Consider the following 18,247-nt stretch of genomic DNA (forward strand, 5'->3'; position numbering starts at 1 on the left):
CAGTAGGCATCTGCATTTGTGTTTCCTGCATAAAAGTAAACCTCCTATGGCCCATTGAAAAAGAAACTGTTGGATTTTCAGGTGGATATATACATCTAGCTGCCTTGCCCCAAGAGGTAATTTGTTTATAAGAAACCCTTGAGAATTTCTTAAGTAAATGACTAGCTTCCTGTGCATTTATGATAAATACACATTTATATATGAAAATACTCAAAGCAGTATCTTAAAGGTTGATAAACCTAAATAAAACTGGTATTGGAAAATCTTACATATGCTGTCAAATTGTTCATAGAGCAATACTATGCATGACAAAGAGGTAAAGTCAAAACGAAGGAGATCAGGTTTTTCTTTGCTTGATTATAATACATTGCCAGTATCAATCATTCTCAGTTCTATAACTTTAATATCAGTCTTCTCAAATTGAGCTATAGATTCAACAAAACTTTACTCAAAACCTTATCAGACTCTCTGTAGAAGTCCACAAGATGATCCTAAAATTTATATGGAAATACAAAGAAATGAAAACATCTAAAACAATTTTGAAAAAGATGAACATGGTTAAGGGACTTATTCTTTCTGATTTCAAGACTCGTTATAAAGCTACAGTAATTAACACAGTGTGGTATTGGCATAAAGACAGACATATAAATCAATGAGACAGAATAAATAGTTCAGAAATAGACCCTAATACATAGGGCCAATTGATTTTCAATTTAAGTGCCAAAAGCTACCAAGATAATTTAAAACTCTTGGTTAAATAGATGAAAAAATGGAATAATTTATCATCTAATGGAATAATTTATCATCCAATGATAATAATTTATCATCTGATAAATCCAGAAGGCAAGAAAACAGAGAAGTAAAATAAAACAAATGGGTCATATGGTAAAAAATTGATATTAGTCATTGGATTAAATGTACTAAAAATTAAGATAGTCCCACTGGATTAAAACAACAACAAAAATCTATATTCTGGTTACAAGTGACATGTTGTAAATATAAAGTTGGAAAGTAAAAGAGATGAATATTTATCACTCTCCCCCACCCCCTAAAGAAACCCACTAACCAAAGGAAAGCTTGTATAGTTAAATTAATGACAGACAAAACAGATTTAAGGCAAGAAACAGTGCCAGTGGTATAGAAGGATATTTCTGAATGATAACTTACCAGGAAGATAATACACTCAGATAATCCACTAGGAAGATATCAAAATCTTAATTCTGTATGTGCTAATAATACACCTTCAAAATATATAAAGCAAAAATTGATAAAAATAAAGAAGAAAGAGACAAATCCACAGCCATTAACTAACTTCTCTTAATAGCTTTTAGGACAGCAGACACAAAAATCAGGAAATACATAGAATATCTGAACAACAAAATCAACTAATGTGACCTATCTGAAACTCAACAATTTTGGAATGCACATTTTGTGGGTGTACATGGATCATTCATGGAGGTACATCACAGGCAAGTACACCATGCAAGTCTCAATTTCTAAAGACTGAAATTGTTGAGAGTATGCTTTCTGCCCCAGTGAAATTAGACTAGAAATCAATTAAAAATTATAACAAGAAAATCATCAACAGTTTAGAAATTAAATACTTTAAAATTGATTTAATTATAATATCATTCTCATTCACATTTCACTAAGCTTTCTTTAGTGGGTAAAGAGGAATGGAGTTACAGAGTGATTCAGGAGTTACTAATAATTTTAACTATTCCTTAGTTACAAATCCAGACATCTCCATGGGAATACTGGCTCAATATATTTATTGAGAATCTTTCATGTGTCAGGCACCATTTGAGCTGTTGAAAAGACAAAGTCACTATAATTATTGAGTTTATGTCCAAATACACAAATAAGATAATTTGATAATTTCAGTGCTGTAGGGAAAAACAAAACAAAACAAAAAAAAACAAACAAACAACAACAACAAAAAACTGGGTATTAGAAAAGCTTAACTGTGGAAGGGAAAAGATGTTACCTCAGATAGCTCTGTCAGGGAAAGCCTTTCTCAGGTGATGAGTGCTTGGTGGTAAGTAGATCCCTGCCATATTATCTAATAAATAACATTCTACTTGGAGGAATCGAGAACATTCACACCCTAGACATGTCTAGGGCGAGTGTGACCAAAACAGTGAATAAGGTTCAGAAGGTAAGACAGAACAAGGCAGAGCAAGGTCAAACATGGCCTTGTAGATCATGATACGTATTTGGATTTATTGTAAACACTGGGAAGCCACTGGAGAGATTAAAGCAGGAAAAATATTTACATTTTAAAATGATCACTCAGATGACTGGAGGTTTCTGTAATAAAACATGACAGCCAGTTAGGAACCTATTGCTATATTCCATGGAGAGATAATAGAAGTCATGTGATATGGTTGGACTTGTGTATATCAGACCCATGTTCAGTATGTCAACACACGTGGTATGAAGAAAAACCACTGACAACATTTTGTCTGTGAGAAATCCAACATTCTCTGTGGTTATAAGAACTAAACTTTCCATGTGCTGCTCTTTGAGAGTTTTATCAATCCAGCCTACAAAATATGTTTAATGTTAACAAATTAAGTACATATATAACATAAAAGTATGAAGTATTGTTTCTACATAATTTTTAGGACAGATATAAATATATAACCATTAGGGAGTGTGGGATTGACATGTACACACTGCTATATTTAAACCGGACAACCAACAAGGACCTACTGTATGGGAACTCTGCTCAATCTTATGTAACAACCTAAATGGGAAAAGATTTTGAAAAAGAATAGATACATGTATACGTATAACTGAATCACTTTCTTGCACACCTGAAACTATCACAACATTGTTAATCAACTATACTCCAGTATAAAATAAAAACTTAAAAATAAATAAATATAGAAAACAAAAACAAAAAACCAAAAAAAAACCCCAATACATATAGCCATTTCAGAAGGAGAGATAAACAACATAATCAAGTAACCAAAGGCAGGAAAGACATTTTTAAATAGGAGCTATAACTACATGTTATTGGCGATTATCAGCTACAGCAGGTGAATCCAGAGCACAGAATTTCAAGAAAAGTTTGTTTCTTAAATACTTTTTAAGAGAATTAATTCAGAGGGTCCAAGCAGCAGAGTTCCGAGTATAGCAAAAGAAAAAGTGTGTGTTATGCAGCATAGTATAAGCTAATATTCATAACAAGGAAAGTATCAGTATTGAAATGTTCAAATTAAAAAGTTGTTTTTCTCACAAAAGAATGGGGGAATAAAAAGAAGGAAGAGAAAATAAAAGTTACCTTTAAAAGGTAGAATCAATAGCTACTAGTTTAGAGTTCTTGTAAGACAGATTTTTTAAGAGTTGCTAACACAGAAACAGCAACAAATTCAAAATGAATGAAAAATTTGATTGTGCTTATTTAATAACTTTAAAACAAGTTCTTAATTATTTTGAAAGTATAGAAGTTTTCCCCCTATTTGGACAAGGGCCATGTGTTCATTTCTAAGTGATAAGACCCTTCTGCAGGTAAGAAACTGCCTACAGTGATTATGTACCTAGTGAATATGTGTTTAGAATTACCTTGGTATGGTAAACATCATGTGAAACAGAAAATTATGTTTTCTAAATTTTAACAATGTCTATATTTTAAAAGAAATTGACAATAAAAGAATCAAATAAATGATAGGTGATCATTTATTTGGATTTCTAAACGTTAAAGACGTCCAAGCAACTAAATACTGTTGACAAATTTTTTAAGTTATTTTGCTCAATAAAAAAAAATTGATTCTAGTAAAAATTAAAGAATGAATTACCATATTTATTTAATGCTGTATTTAATGATAAAAAATGGGATGCTGGGAAATTTACAAACTCAGGATAATCTTATATTATTAGAGAGTTGAGATGTGAAACTTTTAATAATCTTTAACATTCTGAAGTAGAATATTTACAACATTTTAAATTTGGTTATATACTTCCCTAGTTAAGGATATATAATGTTCCAAACTTTAACAATGTAGTCAAATTCCTGTTTATCTTATTACCCATATAATTTTTTTTAAAAAATTCATGGTCACAGTTATTTTGAAAATTTTTCCAAGTACATTTTTTTATTTAAAACTTGTTCTTTGTTAGTTAGGTTTGTGCTCCTTTCTGGTCATCAAAAAATCTTTATAATAACAGCATTTAAATATTCCTACAACTTCAATGTCCTCCTCAAGAATTATTAATTCATTAACTATACTTCAATAAAATTTTAAAAAATACATTACAGAAGAATGTTCCATACTACATTCACTCTATATAAAATTAATTCAAATTTTCTTTTTATTAAATAAGTTTTTAATGACTCAGATATTTTAGCTTTTACATAATTACGGTTCTATACTTAAACTAAATCAAAACTGAAAATGAACAAAAAAAATTAGATTTTTTTCCCTAAAACCAAAACCAAATAAATTTCAAGTAGATTTCTTCATTCTTTTAAAATGTATTTACCATTGCAAATGGGGAAATCAAAATCTCTTCTTTAAGAAATATTTCCCACAAAAAAACAAAGCAGGCAGCAAGTGTATAATTACGTACTTTAGAGTGAAACCTAGGCAAACCTATAGACAAAGAAATATGTTAGGATACATTAAATTGTTTTCAAGAGTTAACATTATCAATTTAACTACCACATGAAAAATAAACAAATTGTTCTTCATTATTTGAGTCCTCTGATCTTTCAAGCACATGTTATTTTTTCAAAGGTCAGACTGGGAGAAATTATCTTTTCAAATTGATATAGTATTGCATGCTGCCTGAATTAGAAAGGTATCCAGCAGAGTGGGGTGGAAATACTATACCTCAATTCCTACCTGGGTAAAGAAGGGTTCATAAATCTCAACTCCTTTATCAGACCCTTGTAGTAACACCTCCTGGCCACGTCTCCAGCTGTACCGAACAGGTGGATTGGAATTGGCAACACACCGGAGGAACACTGTTCTCTCATAGTAAAATTGTTCTTTAGCTTCACCTATACTTTGGTGAACAGTTACTACTGGATCATCCAAATCTAGAAAACATAAAAACAGTGTTATGAGTTACATGGCTTTTAAAGTACTGTACATATAAAACCTAACCAAAGATGAATTTTCCTAATTGAATGTATTATTTTTAACTAGACTCTTTTTCATTGAGTTTATTGAACTCATTTGCAGAGAAATTTCCAGTGATAGAAGGTAAAGCCAAATAATAGTTACTTCTTAAGATCTCTATTTGCTGAAATAGTACAAATGACTACATATTTCCAACACATCGTCAACAGCCACATAAAACAGAGCTCCATGAGAGAGATCAGAAAACTTAAGAGGTTAGCCAAAACGAAGAACCATAGTCATAGAAAAAAATATCAAGTAGCTCAACTAGCTCTTAACTTTAACATACTTCCTTTTCCAGTTATTTATAACATGTATTTTAAAAATAACTTATGTTTATAAATTATTATAATCTTTGTAGTAAGAAAATATCTTGTACTGGGTTAAATTTTTCCTTCATCTCACACTTTATATCCCAGATCATATTTGCTAGTTAAAAATGTGCTAACAGAAGGTACTATTAAAAGGCATTAATATTTCTATTATTGAATATTGGAACTAAATTTTTGCCATTTTACATACATTCTAAAGAAGGGATATTTACTACAGGGTTTAACAAACATTTTCTGGAAAGAAACAATTCATGAATATCTTGGGCTTTGTGGTTCACACAGTCTGTCTCAACTACTCAACTCTACCATTGTAGTGTGAAAGCATCCAAAGACAATAGGTAAATGAATGAAAGATGAGGGTTGCTGAGTTCCAATTAAACTTTATTTACAAATGCAGGTGCCCCAGCCAGATTTGGCTCATGGGCCATAGTCTGCCATAGATTGTCAACCCCTATATACCATATCCCAAGTTCTTTTCCCAAGAGAAAAAGAAATTAAGGAGTGTATTTGCTTTAAAGCAACTGTATTGTGTATTTGAAACTTTCTAAGAGAGTAAATCTTAAAAGTTCTTATTACAAGAAAAACAAATTTGTAACTTTGTATGGTGACCGATGGCAACTAGAGTTATTATGGCGATCATTTTGCAATGTATACAAATATTGAATCATTATGTTGTATACCTAAAACTAATATAATGTTATATGTCAATTATACCTCAATAAAAAAATACAAATAAATATTTTATAAAGATGTGTTAAAATAATAAAAAGGCAACTAAATTAGTGAAGTAATAGCTTCCCTAAGGAATCAAAGTGAAGAACAGAATCCCAAATTTCCCCAGTTTTAAAAAAGCTTTTTTCCAATGTGAATTGTTTGACAGTCCTACTTAGATGTCTAGATTTGCAACATTCTGAGTTTTCTTTTTTTTTTCCAACATTAGAATCTTTTCACAGCTATCTCAATGGCCTCTAATTTTAGTAGTGACAATTTACAGAACAACTGCTGCTTTTTCGGTAAAGTTGTAGGAACTTTCAGCTTAAATTCATTCTATTAGCTGTGCAGGGATATATGTCTGGTTTTAGTAAGTTGGAGTACTTAGGGATACCAGCATTATTACCATGAAATGTTTAAAGGTCTTTAAAATCCATCAAATCAAATAGTCTCTTATTTGATGATTAGGCTTTTACATATAAATCAAATCCTACAGGAGATTGATTAGCTGAACTCCGTCTTAGTGGCTTGAAAAAAAGATACTGAGTCAGTTGTAAACAACTTATTTTCTCTTGTTCAAAACATAATTCCTTTTAGTCACAGTTTCCTTTTTAGAAATATGAGCTGTGTTATATTGTAAAAACAAAATTCTCAAGCCAGAAACTTTCAGAAGAAAACAGATTTGGATGGGAAACATTGTAACAATGGTGATACTCTTTGGGTTCCAAATAGTTATTAATATTGTATTTTTCAAACCCATTTATTGATGTATCCCTAGCTCTTTTCATGTTAGGTGGTGGTGTTGATAGGCGCAGTCAGGAATAGACCAAACCCAAACAATCCTTTAAACAAGCTCTTCCCTGACTTAGATGAGTTTCGGGTCACTGGCCTTCTGAGGATCTAATCCTGTGACAATGGCTTACTGAACATTGTATTGGCAGAATTATCTGTTAGACTCACCCATGTTTTGGAATTTCCATTTCATAACTCCCAAATGATTTTTTTTCACACTTAAAAACAAATATGCCATTGGTGGTTACCTTTCTGTACAGTATAAAATATTTCTGTCTGTTATTTTTATTACTATTTTAAAAGATTAAAAACACATTTAAAAGTGAAACAAACAAACAAACAAAAGCCAAACAAGCCAAAAACAGGATTTCTTTTAGACAAGTCAAATAATGGCATGGCTAAAAAATATATTTTAAGTGAGATTAGATGTTTGTGTTTGTGTGTACACATACATATATACATACATGATATATAGTTTAAGTGATATATAGAAATATATCATTTAAAAGATATGTTTAATATATACTCTATATATTACTGAATATATGTATTTGCCTTAGGTCAGGTTTCTCGGAAAAGAGACTCTAAGACAGAGAGATGTGCGCCGGAAGTGTACTGGAAAGTACCTTCAAGACTCGTGGGGGAGTGAAGGAAATAGATTTGTTAAGGAGGACAGCTGAACTACAGTGCAGTTGCAACTGAGGTCTCTAACTCTAGAGAAGTTTTGGAGCCCTGAGGTCCCCTCAGAGCTGTACTGCCTTAAGACAAGGAAGCGAAGCCTTTATAACCACAACCCTCTCTCCCACCAACCAGTCCTGGCAAGTGTGCTGCTCCCCACCAGGGGCCTTGACCTTGGGAGGGGCAGCTCTCTTTGGCTTATGGCAATTTCTAGAGAAGGAATTAGCTGATAGCCATCAGCTGCTAAAAGTTTCAGTGGCTGGAGGAATAAGTGCTTCAGCCCTGAGGAAGGGATCTGGGGGTGTATTACAGCATCCACCCAGATCCACCTGTGAGGTATGAAAATTCACTCTATCTCGGAAAAGCTATTCCAGGATTTTGGGTAGTCACCTTTCCTAGGACATCTTTCACAAGAAACTGTGGTGGGATGATAGTCATCATCTCCTTCTACTATTACCATTCTAGATTGCTCTCATCCTGGGCTAGTACATCTTTTGGTATAAGTAGCTTACCTAGTGAGGCTACCAGATCTTTGTCACTGAGGATTTTGAGCCCCTGGTAACTGTGCTCTTCTCAAGCTATTACTGATGCATTTGTCAGTTTACCACCAAAACTGGACAACAGAATAGCAAGAAATGACTCAGTGGATCAACTGGGTATGGAATATATTCTTGCTGCCTCACTGTTAACGACAATTCTACCTTCAAGCTGACTATATGGGCCAGTTACTCCTGCCAGGATGGTGACTCCTCTTTTCTGCTATTTTCTGACACAGGAAGCCTAAGGTAACAGAGTAGCAGCCATGTCTTGAAGATTAATGGGACTCTTGCTGTGTCACTTAATAAAAGCTTTTCCCTTTCTGAGAACTAGAACTTCTAAACTGGCAGAGAGACCAGAGTTGTGGGGAGGGAAACATAGATTCCCCAAGTGGATCACTGAACGTGATGGTAGTAAGTAGGGTCTCTACTTGATTCTTGAACCTATGTATTCTCCAAAAACAAAGAAAAAAAGAAGAAAGAAAGAAAAAGAAAAAGAAAGAAGGAAAGAAAAGAACAAAAGCATCATATAATAATGGTCATTGATTTAGGATGTATCCTGCATCACAGAAGATGGCACTCCGTCCTTACTGGATATTATCTCTCCAAGACTCAGCTGCCTCCTCCAAAGGCCATTCTATCACTCTAGTAAGTTAATTTTTTTAGGTGGCATAGAATATATGACTAGAGATTACCATGGCAATGCTCCCACTGCTATATCTTCACTGCTATAAAATGTGCTTCTGGTCCCATGAGTGATTAGGTAGGATCATGTATTAAGAATAAAACATTCTGAAAGCCTTTGGATGGGGCTGATGCTAGCTGAGGTCAGCAGAAAAGTCCATATTCAGAATACATGTCAAATTTAATCAAAACGATGCACTGTCACTTTCAGGGTAAAAAAAGTTCTAATATAATTAACTTGCTACCAAGGGACTGGCTGGTATTCTTGAAGGATAATGCTTTATAAAGAGTCAACTGTTGGTGTCTGTTGCTGCCAGGTTAGATATTCAGTAGTGGCAGTAGACAGACTAACCTTCATGAATGATAACCCATATTTCAAACTTATGCATAGCCTCTATCCCTACCATCATAGCTATTCTTTTCACGAGCCTGTTATCCCAGCTATGGGTAGCCAATGACAGAAGTTGGTTGATATCAACTGTCTGCATTACTCTGTCTATTTCATGTTTTGTGCTGCTTCTGTGGTAGATACTTATTGGTGCTCATTAACATGCAATACAAATATTATCACACTTCATGCCATGCCCACAGTTCCATCCAAATACTTGAACAGATCTCCCCTTTCTACACAAAGTGGTTGACCAGGTACACCACCCAAGTCAAAGTTCTGTCCACTGGGAAGATTTTCCCCTTATTCCTGTCAATCAAGGACATCACAGAGTGGGGTTCTAGTGAAGCAGCAGTCCAATTTTGGGCTTGCATACATGTACTGGGCTGACTCATTATGAAAGAAGCTTAGCCTTTTTTCTCCACCATTAGCTCAAAAGAGACCCTCTATGTGACCAGGTATGAACTCAGATAGAGACACTGGTAAAACACTGATAGATGCCATAGGGGTCTGGGCACTTGCTTGTACATTTTACTTAGGTGCTTTGGCCTTGGTCATGCCTCATCTTAGATGTACCACTTCCATCTTATGATGGACTACTGATAGGTCTGCCCTATTTTATAACAGAGTGTTGGTAGATATGACAAAACCCAATGCATGATTGGCACTTCAGGCCACGTGGTCTGAAAATTACCAGGTTCAACAATTGAACAAGGAGTCCTGACTTTTTATTATATGACCATATTCAGCCTCCTGATCATCCATCTGATTTCTTTTTTAAAAAATTAATTAATTTTTATTGTAGTTGCTTTACAATGTTGTGTTAGTTTCTGCTGTACAGCAAAGTGAATCAGCTGTACGTATACATATATCCCCTCTTTTTTTGGATTTCCTTCCCATTTAGGTCACCACAGAGCACTGAGTAGGGGCCCCTAAGCTATACAGTAGGTTCTCATTAGTTATCTATTTTATACATAGTATCAATAGTGTATATATGTCAGTCCCAATCTCCCAATTCATCCCACCCCACTCCCTTTCTCCCCTTGGTGTCCATACGTTTGTTCTCTATGTCTGTGTCTCTATTTCTGCTTTGCAAATAAGATCATCTATGCCATGATTTCTTTAATTGTGTATATGGGGCAATACACTTGTTGACTGTCCTCTTATTTTGCCTCAAGGGATGCTGTGTTCTATTAACCATCTCCATAGCTCTCTGTGAGTCTAGAGCACTGGATGCATTTGAACTAGCTGCTCATTAAGACAGCTGTGTCCATCTTTCTTGTGACAACTACGTACTGCCACCTAGCCTCTATTACTTTGAGATCCTACCATCCCATCGTTATCAGGAAGACCAATTCTGTAATAGCATCTCCTGCTATGAACATTTCCCTACAGAGAACAGTCACCTCTGAGAATCAACGATGTCTGTATCTCAGTCGTCAGCACATTCCTATTGCTTTAATAAAGGTGGTGTCTTCTAAGCCTTTACACAGAATATATTGAGTTGATGACTTTTGTGGCTCTAACCTGTAAATTTACTCTAGCATGCTTACATATCTGAGCCTTTTGATCCCTTTTTCTACCATCTGCACAGCAGTTGTGGCATGTATACTTCTTTTTATGGGGACCCCTGCTTTCCTCAAGCTTCTAAGAACCATCCTAACAGCAGCAACTATGTCCTGCTATCCTGGCCAGGGTCTGGATCGTACATCATGGGAGAATGCTCCCATATCAATAAACTCTTATTCTTTATCTCCATTTGATCTTATTCTCCATCTCCAATCTTATTCAATCTTATTGTCAATCCCACTTGGTCCAGCAGCCTCAGGATCCTACTCCCTACATACTCTCCTGACTCCTACCAGTAAATACTGGTTAGGGTCTGCAGCTCATTTGAAGCATAGCATAGGTTATTTCCTCCCTTAGAGAAAAAGCATTTCTACGGTCAAATCATGTCATCTATTGACCCTATATACTAATCTGGTGGCAAGTAATGGAGGTAAGGGTATATCCTAAGAGGGGTATGTACTACCACAAAAGGAAGAAGATTCTGCATCATATTTAAGCAAGATAGAAGTGAAGCCCCTAATTGGAAGAAATGGTCCACTTCTGTAGGCCCAGAAGGTTTAGGAATATCTAGGTTTTCAAGGTTTTTAAGATCATAAACCCAGATATACCCCACCTCCCCAAGTCAGGGTTCTACTTATTCCCAGCTGGGGTTCAGATCTTGGCTTGGCTGATACGCTGGGACTGAGGATTCAAGATTCTCTGGAACTCTGCTATACTTTTAAATAAATTCTAAGCCTTATTATCTGCTTTTATAACCTCTGGCTAAAGAAGATAAGACTTTCTTTATATTCTGCTACAGAGGCTTTCTATCCTCACACATCACCTTCAACTCATGATTAATCACACTCAGTCTTTTATTCTTTCTCTCCATTGTATAAATAGCACTCAGCAGAAACTGATTCCATTGTTCTTATAATTATTACTTTCCACTGAATTCCTCAAAAGCCTGAGATACTGAATTCACGGAGCGTTACCTTCCATTGGTACCTATCCCTGTTCATCATCTGTGAAGGTTTTAACAATTTTACCACTATAGCATTCAAGGGCTATCCATAGTCCACCTACCACCATCAATGGGGTCCTCATTGCCAGCCAGTTAGTGCACTGATGGGTGATCTAACATTCTATTTTAGACTCTACTTCCTCAAACCATCTAGAATGTTTCCTTGAAAATATGATTCTCTGATGAAGAGATGCATTCAGGAAATGTACTGGGGAGTGTTCTCAGGATCAATTCTTGTGATGGTGTGCAGACAAAAAAAAAAAAAAAAAAAAAAAAAGGAGGCAGCATTAGGTAGTGAGGGGAATTAAACTGGAATGCATCACTACAAAGTCTCCATATGATCCAGAAGGAGCTCTAGAGTGGAGATGGTCTTTCAGAGTCGTCCTACGAAAGACAATGATCAGTCACTGGATTAGGCCTGGTGAGGAGGAGGCTTGAACTTGGGTTAGGCGCCTCCTTCCAGCTGAAGGTAATTTCATGAGAGGGATTCACTTGAGAGTCAATATCTTCCAACACTCCCAGGATATAGACAGAACACTTGCTATGCTGTTCCATCTGAGGGCTTTGAAGTTCATTTCTAATTTTCTTCAGTCTTTACTTACAGTTCAGGGACCATAAGATAACTTCTTATATTTATTCAATCATCAATTTTCACACTAAGTGGCTTAGATACTATTACAAAACAACACTGGGATATTTTATGTTATTGCTGACATTCTATCTGCATTTATTTCTTCTTTTAAAATAAATTTCTTTCAGTTTTATAGGCTAAGTATGTAAAATTCAAACACCTAGAGATGATATTCACTGGCAAATGCAAAATGTTACTTGAAACAGAGACTGATTTTTTATAATTTAATGGAGGCCAAAACTCCTATTTATACGATAATGTAAATCATTGAATATATTATTTGATACCTGAATATCTGCTTTATATATTTTTAAATAACAAAACTAAAATGATTTTCTATAAAATATACCCCTATGTGGATAAGATCTATACCTTAGTCTTGCTGTATTCCTAGAACTGGACATAGGGGCAAAAGTAGTCAATAATGATCTAATAAATTAATATAAAGGAAGATTAATCTGTAACTAATATGTTCAATGTCAATTTTCAACAAGGTTATCTATACACACTATAATAATAAGGCTAAGGAAAATTCATTTTTTCCCCATAAATGCAATAGCTACCTACCCCTTTCTAACTGAAATAATTTTCTGTAAACTTTTTCTTTGGCTGATTATATATGCCATAAACTGACAAATTAAAGTCATTTATATATATAAAATGATGTAAGCTACCTTTCTTAACCCTAGAAACTTACATGAACTGAACTGGGTAACTGATTAGATATAGGGCTGAGGAAAAGGTGGGAGTTTAGGAAGGACCTGGCTTGGCAGTTGGGTAGACACTGCACTAACTGAAATAGGAAATGTAGAGTGAGACCTATACCTGGCCATGGGAGTGTGTGAAGGAAAATGTGAAAGGGAAAGGAGTTATTTTTGTTTGGACTGTGCTCAATGTCAAGCACCTGTTGCTCTCTTAATCACAATATTTATAAGCTGGAGCCAGAATGAGAAGTCTGGGCTACAGATGTGGATCAGGAGACATCAGTATTCTCTGAGGGAATGAAACCACTCAAGAGGTGTGTAGAATGAAAAGAGGAAAGGACCAAGGAGAGAGCCCTGGTCAACATCAAGTGGAGGCAAAAAAGAAGGGAAATACCTGAAAAAGACTGAGGGAAAAGTGATGAGAGAAGTGGAGACAAAACAAATTAGTGGGAAACAAAATAAATTTTAAAAGTAATTCCACGCCCTTGGAGGGGTTGGAGAGCAGAATAAATGGTGAAAAGAAATCAAGGTAAAAACAGAACTGGAAAAGGACTTTACATTTGGCAAGAAATATGTTACTGGTGAGCTTCGTCAGAGCTGTGCCAGTGGAGTCATGGAACCAGTAGTCATTTTTCTACACCTTAAGAGGTAAAAGATGAAAACACGGAATAATTAATGGATATAATCCTTTCAAGAAACTTGGTTCTGACAAGAAAGAGTTAGGGAAGTAGCTGGAGGACAACATGTGATCATAGGAGTCTTGCTTTGTTTTCACTGTTTTGTTTTCCTCTAAGAGATACATATTTAAATACATATTTAAATCCAAATAGGGAAGAGCAAGGAGTTTATAAGGAAAAAAATAAAATAATAGGGAGCTCTAGGAGAACGGTAGATGCTTGAACTAGTTAATTTTTTTTAACATCTTTATGGAAGTACAATTGCTTTACAATGGTGTTAGTTTCTGCTCTATAACAAAGTGTATCAGCTATATATATATATACATATATCCCCATATCTGCTCCCTCTTGCATCTGCCTCCCACCCTCCCCATCCCACCCCTCTAGGTGGTCACAAAGCACCGAGCTGATCTCCCTGTGCTATGCGGCTGCTTCCCACTAGCTATCTATTTTACATTTGGTAGTATATATGTCCATGCCACTCTCTCACTTTGTCCCAGCTTACCCTTCCCCCTCCCCGTGTCCTCAAGTCCTTTCTCTACATCTGCATCTTTATTCCTGTCCGGCCCCTAGGTTCTTCATAACTTTTTTTTTTTTTTTTTTAGATTCCATATATATGTGCTACCATACAGTATTTGTTTTTCTCTTTCTGACTTACTTCACTCTGTATGACAGACTCTAGGGTCCATCCACCTCACTACAAATAACTCAATTTTGTTTCTTTTTATGGCTGAGTAATATTCCATTGTATATATGTGCCACATCTTCTTTATCCATTCATCTGTCGATGGACAGCTAGGTTGCTTCCATGCCCTGGTTATTGTAGAGAGAGCTGCAATGTACACTGTGGTAAATGACTTTTTTTGAATTATGGTTTTCTCAGGGTATATGCCCAGTAGTGGGATTACTGGGTTGTATGGTAGTTCTATTTTTAGTTTTTTAAGGAAGCTCCATTCTGTTCTCTATAGTGGCTGTATCAATATACATTCCCACCAAACAGTGCAAGAAGGTTCACTTTTCTCCACACCCTCTCCAGCATTTACTGTTTGGAGATTTTTTGATGATGGCCATTCTGACTGGTGTGAGGTGATACCTCATTGTAGTTTTGATTTGCATTTCTCTAATGATTAGTGATGTTGAACATTCTTTCATGTGTTTGTTGGCTATCTGTATATCTTCTTTGGAAAAATGTCTATTTAGGTCTTCTGCCCATTTTTGGATTGGGTTGTTTGTTTTCTTGGTATTGAGCTTCATGAGCTGCTTGTAAGTTTTGGAGATTAATCCTTTGTCAGTTGCTTCATTTGCAAATATTTTCTCCCATTCTGAGGGTTGTCTTTTCATCTTGTTTATGGTTTCCTTTGCTGTGCAAAAGCTTTTAAGTTTCATTAGATCCCATTTGATTATTTTTGTTTTTATTTCCATTTCTCTACGAGGTGGGTCAAAAAGGATCTTACTGTGATTTATGTCACAGAGTGTTCTGCCTATGTTTTCCTCTAAGAGTTTTATAGTGTCTGGTCTTACATTTAGGTCTTTAATCCATTTTGAGTTTATTTTTGTGTATGGTGTCAGGGAGTGTTCTAATTTCATTCTTTTACATGTAGCTGTCCAGTTTTCCCAGCACCACTTATTGAAGAGGCTGTCTTTTCTCCATTGTATATTCTTGCCTCCTTTATCAAAAATAAGGTGACTGTATGTGTGTAGGTTTATCTCTGGGCTTTCTATCCTGTTCCATTGATCTATATTTCTGTTTTTGTGCCAGTACCATACTGTCTTGATTACTGTAGCTTTGTAGCATAGTCTGAAGTCAGGGAGCGTAATTCCTCCAGCTCTGCTTTTCTTTCTCAAGATTGCTTTGGCTATTCGAGGTCTTTTGAGTTTCCATACAAATTGTGAAATTTTTTGTTCTAGTTCTGTGAAAAATGCCATTAGTAGTTTGAGAGGGATTGCACTGAATCTGTAGATTGCTTTGGGTAGTAGAGTCATTTTCACAATGTTGATTCTTCCAATCCAAGAACATGGTATCTCTCTCCATCTGTTGGTATCATCTTTAATTTCTTTCATCAGTGCCTTATAGTTTTCTGCATACAGGTCTTTTGTCTCCTTAGGTAGGTTTATTCCTAGGTATTTTATTCTTTTTATTGCAATGGTAAATGGGAGTGTTTCATTAATTTCTCTTTCAGATTTTTCATCATTAGTGTATAAGAATGCAAGAGATTTCTGTGCATTAATTCATTGATTAGCTCTAGTAGTTTTCTGGTAGTGTCTTTAGGATTCTCTATATATAGTATCATGTCATCTGCAACCAGTGACAGCTTTACTTCTTCTTTTCCCATTTGGATTCCTTTTATTTCTTTTTCTTCTCTGATCGCTGTGGCTAAAACTTCCAAACTTTGTTGAATAATAGTGGTGAGAGTGGGCAACCTTGTCTTGTTCCTGATCTTAGTGGAAATGGTTTCAGTTTTTCACCATTGAGAACAATGTTGGCTGTGGGTTTGTCATATATGGCCTTTATTATGTTGAGGTAAGTTCTCTCTATGCCTACTTTCTGGAGGGTTTTTATCATAAAGCAGTGTTGGATTTTGTCGAAAGCTTTTTCTGCATCTATTGAGATGATCATATGGTTTTTAACCTTCAGTTTTTTAATATGGTGTATCACATAGATTGATTTTCGTATATTGAAGAATCCTTGCATTCCTGGGATAAACCCCACTTGACCATGGTGTATGATACTTTTAATGTGCTGTTGGATTCTGTTTGCTAGTATTTTGTTGAGGATTTTTGCATCTAAGTTCATCAGTGATATTGGCCTGTAGTTTTCTTTCTTAGTGACATCTTTGTCTGGTTTTGGTATCAGGGTGATTGTGGTCTTGTAGAATGAGTTTGGGAGTGTTCCTCCCTCTGCTATATTTTGGAAGAGTTTGAGAAGGATAGGTGTTAGCTCTTCTCTAAATGTTTGATAGAATTCACCTGTGAAGCCATCTGGTCCTGGGCTTTTCTTTGTTGGAAGATTTTTAATCACAGTCTCAATTTTAGTGCTTGTGATTGGTCTGTTTATATTTTCTATTTCTTCCCTGTTCAGTCTCGGAAGGCTGTGGTTTTCTAAGAATGTGTCAATTTCTTCCAGGTTGTCCATTTTATTGGCATATAGTTACTTGTAGTAATCTCTCATGATCCTTTGTATTTCTGCAGTGTCAGTTGTTACTTCTCCTTTTTCATTTCTAATTCTATTGATTTGAGCCTTCTCCCTTTTTTTCTTGATGAGTCTGGCTAATGGTTTATCAATTTTATCTTCTCAAAGAACCAGCTTTTAGTTTTATTGATCTTTGCTTCTGTTTCCTTCATTTCTTTTTCGTTTATTTCTGATCTGATCTTCATAATTTCTTTCCTTCTCCTAACTCTAGAGTTTTTTTATTCTTCGTTCTCTAATTGCTTTAGGTGTAAGGTTAGGTTGTTTGAGATGTTTCTTGTTTCTTGAGGTAGGGTTGTATTGCTATAAACTTCCCTCTCAGAACTGCTTTTGCTGCATCCCACAGGTTTTGGGTCATCCTGTTTTCATTGTCATTTGTTTCTAGGTATTTTTTTATTTCTCTTTGATTTCTTCAGTGATCTCTTGGTTATTAAGTAGTGTATTGTTTAGTCTCCATTTATTTGTATTTTTTACAGATTTTTTTCTTGTAATTGATATCTAGTCTCATAGTGTTGTGGTTGGAAAAGGTACTTGATATGATTTCAATTTTCTTAAATTTACCAGAGCTTGATTTGTGACCCAAGATATGATCTACCCTGGAGAATGTTCCATGAGCACTTGAGAAGAAAGTGTATTCTGTTGTTTTTGGATGGAATGCCCTATAAATATCAATTAAGTCCATCTTGTTTAATGTATCATTTAAAGCTTGTGTTTCCTTATTTATTTTCATTTTGGATGATCTGTGCATTAGTGAAAGTGGGGTGTTAAAGTCCCCTACTATTATTGTGTTACTGTAGATTTCCCCTTTTATGGCTGTTAGCATTTGCCTTATGTATTGAGGTGCTATGTTGGGTGCATAAATATTTACAATTGTTATATCTTCTTCTTGCATTAATCCCTTGATCATTATATAATGTCCTTCTTTGTCTCTTGTAATAGTCTTTATTTTAAAGTCTATTTTGTCTGATATGAGAATTGCTACTCCAGCTTTCTTTTGATTTCCATTTGCATGCAATATCTTTCTCCATCCCCTCACATTCAGTCTGTATGTGTCCCTAGGTCTGAAGTGGGTCTCTTGTAGACAGCATATATACGGGTCTTGTTTTTGTACCCATACAGTGAGTCTATGTCTTTGGTTGGAGCATTTAATCCGTTTACATTTAAAGTAGTTATTGATATGTATGTTCTTATTACCATTTTTTTAATTGTGTTGGGTTTGTTATTGT

The 18,247-nt window shown here is 35.1% G+C and overlaps 1 protein-coding gene across 1 annotated transcript in view; it reads right to left on the reverse strand.

Annotated features, from left to right (window-relative positions):
• MDGA2 (MAM domain containing glycosylphosphatidylinositol anchor 2) overlaps positions 1 to 18,247 on the reverse strand; it is an 811,172-nt gene that overhangs the window by 301,046 nt on the left and 491,879 nt on the right. Inside the window, exon 4 of the mRNA XM_061182503.1 lies at positions 4,851 to 5,047. Coding sequence (XP_061038486.1) covers positions 4,851 to 5,047 — 197 coding nt within the window. The remainder of the gene's footprint in view (positions 1 to 4,850; positions 5,048 to 18,247) is intronic.

This window comes from Eubalaena glacialis, chromosome 2 (assembly GCF_028564815.1).
Source record: "Eubalaena glacialis isolate mEubGla1 chromosome 2, mEubGla1.1.hap2.+ XY, whole genome shotgun sequence".
In the NCBI taxonomy this organism is placed as follows: Eukaryota; Metazoa; Chordata; class Mammalia; order Artiodactyla; family Balaenidae; genus Eubalaena; species Eubalaena glacialis.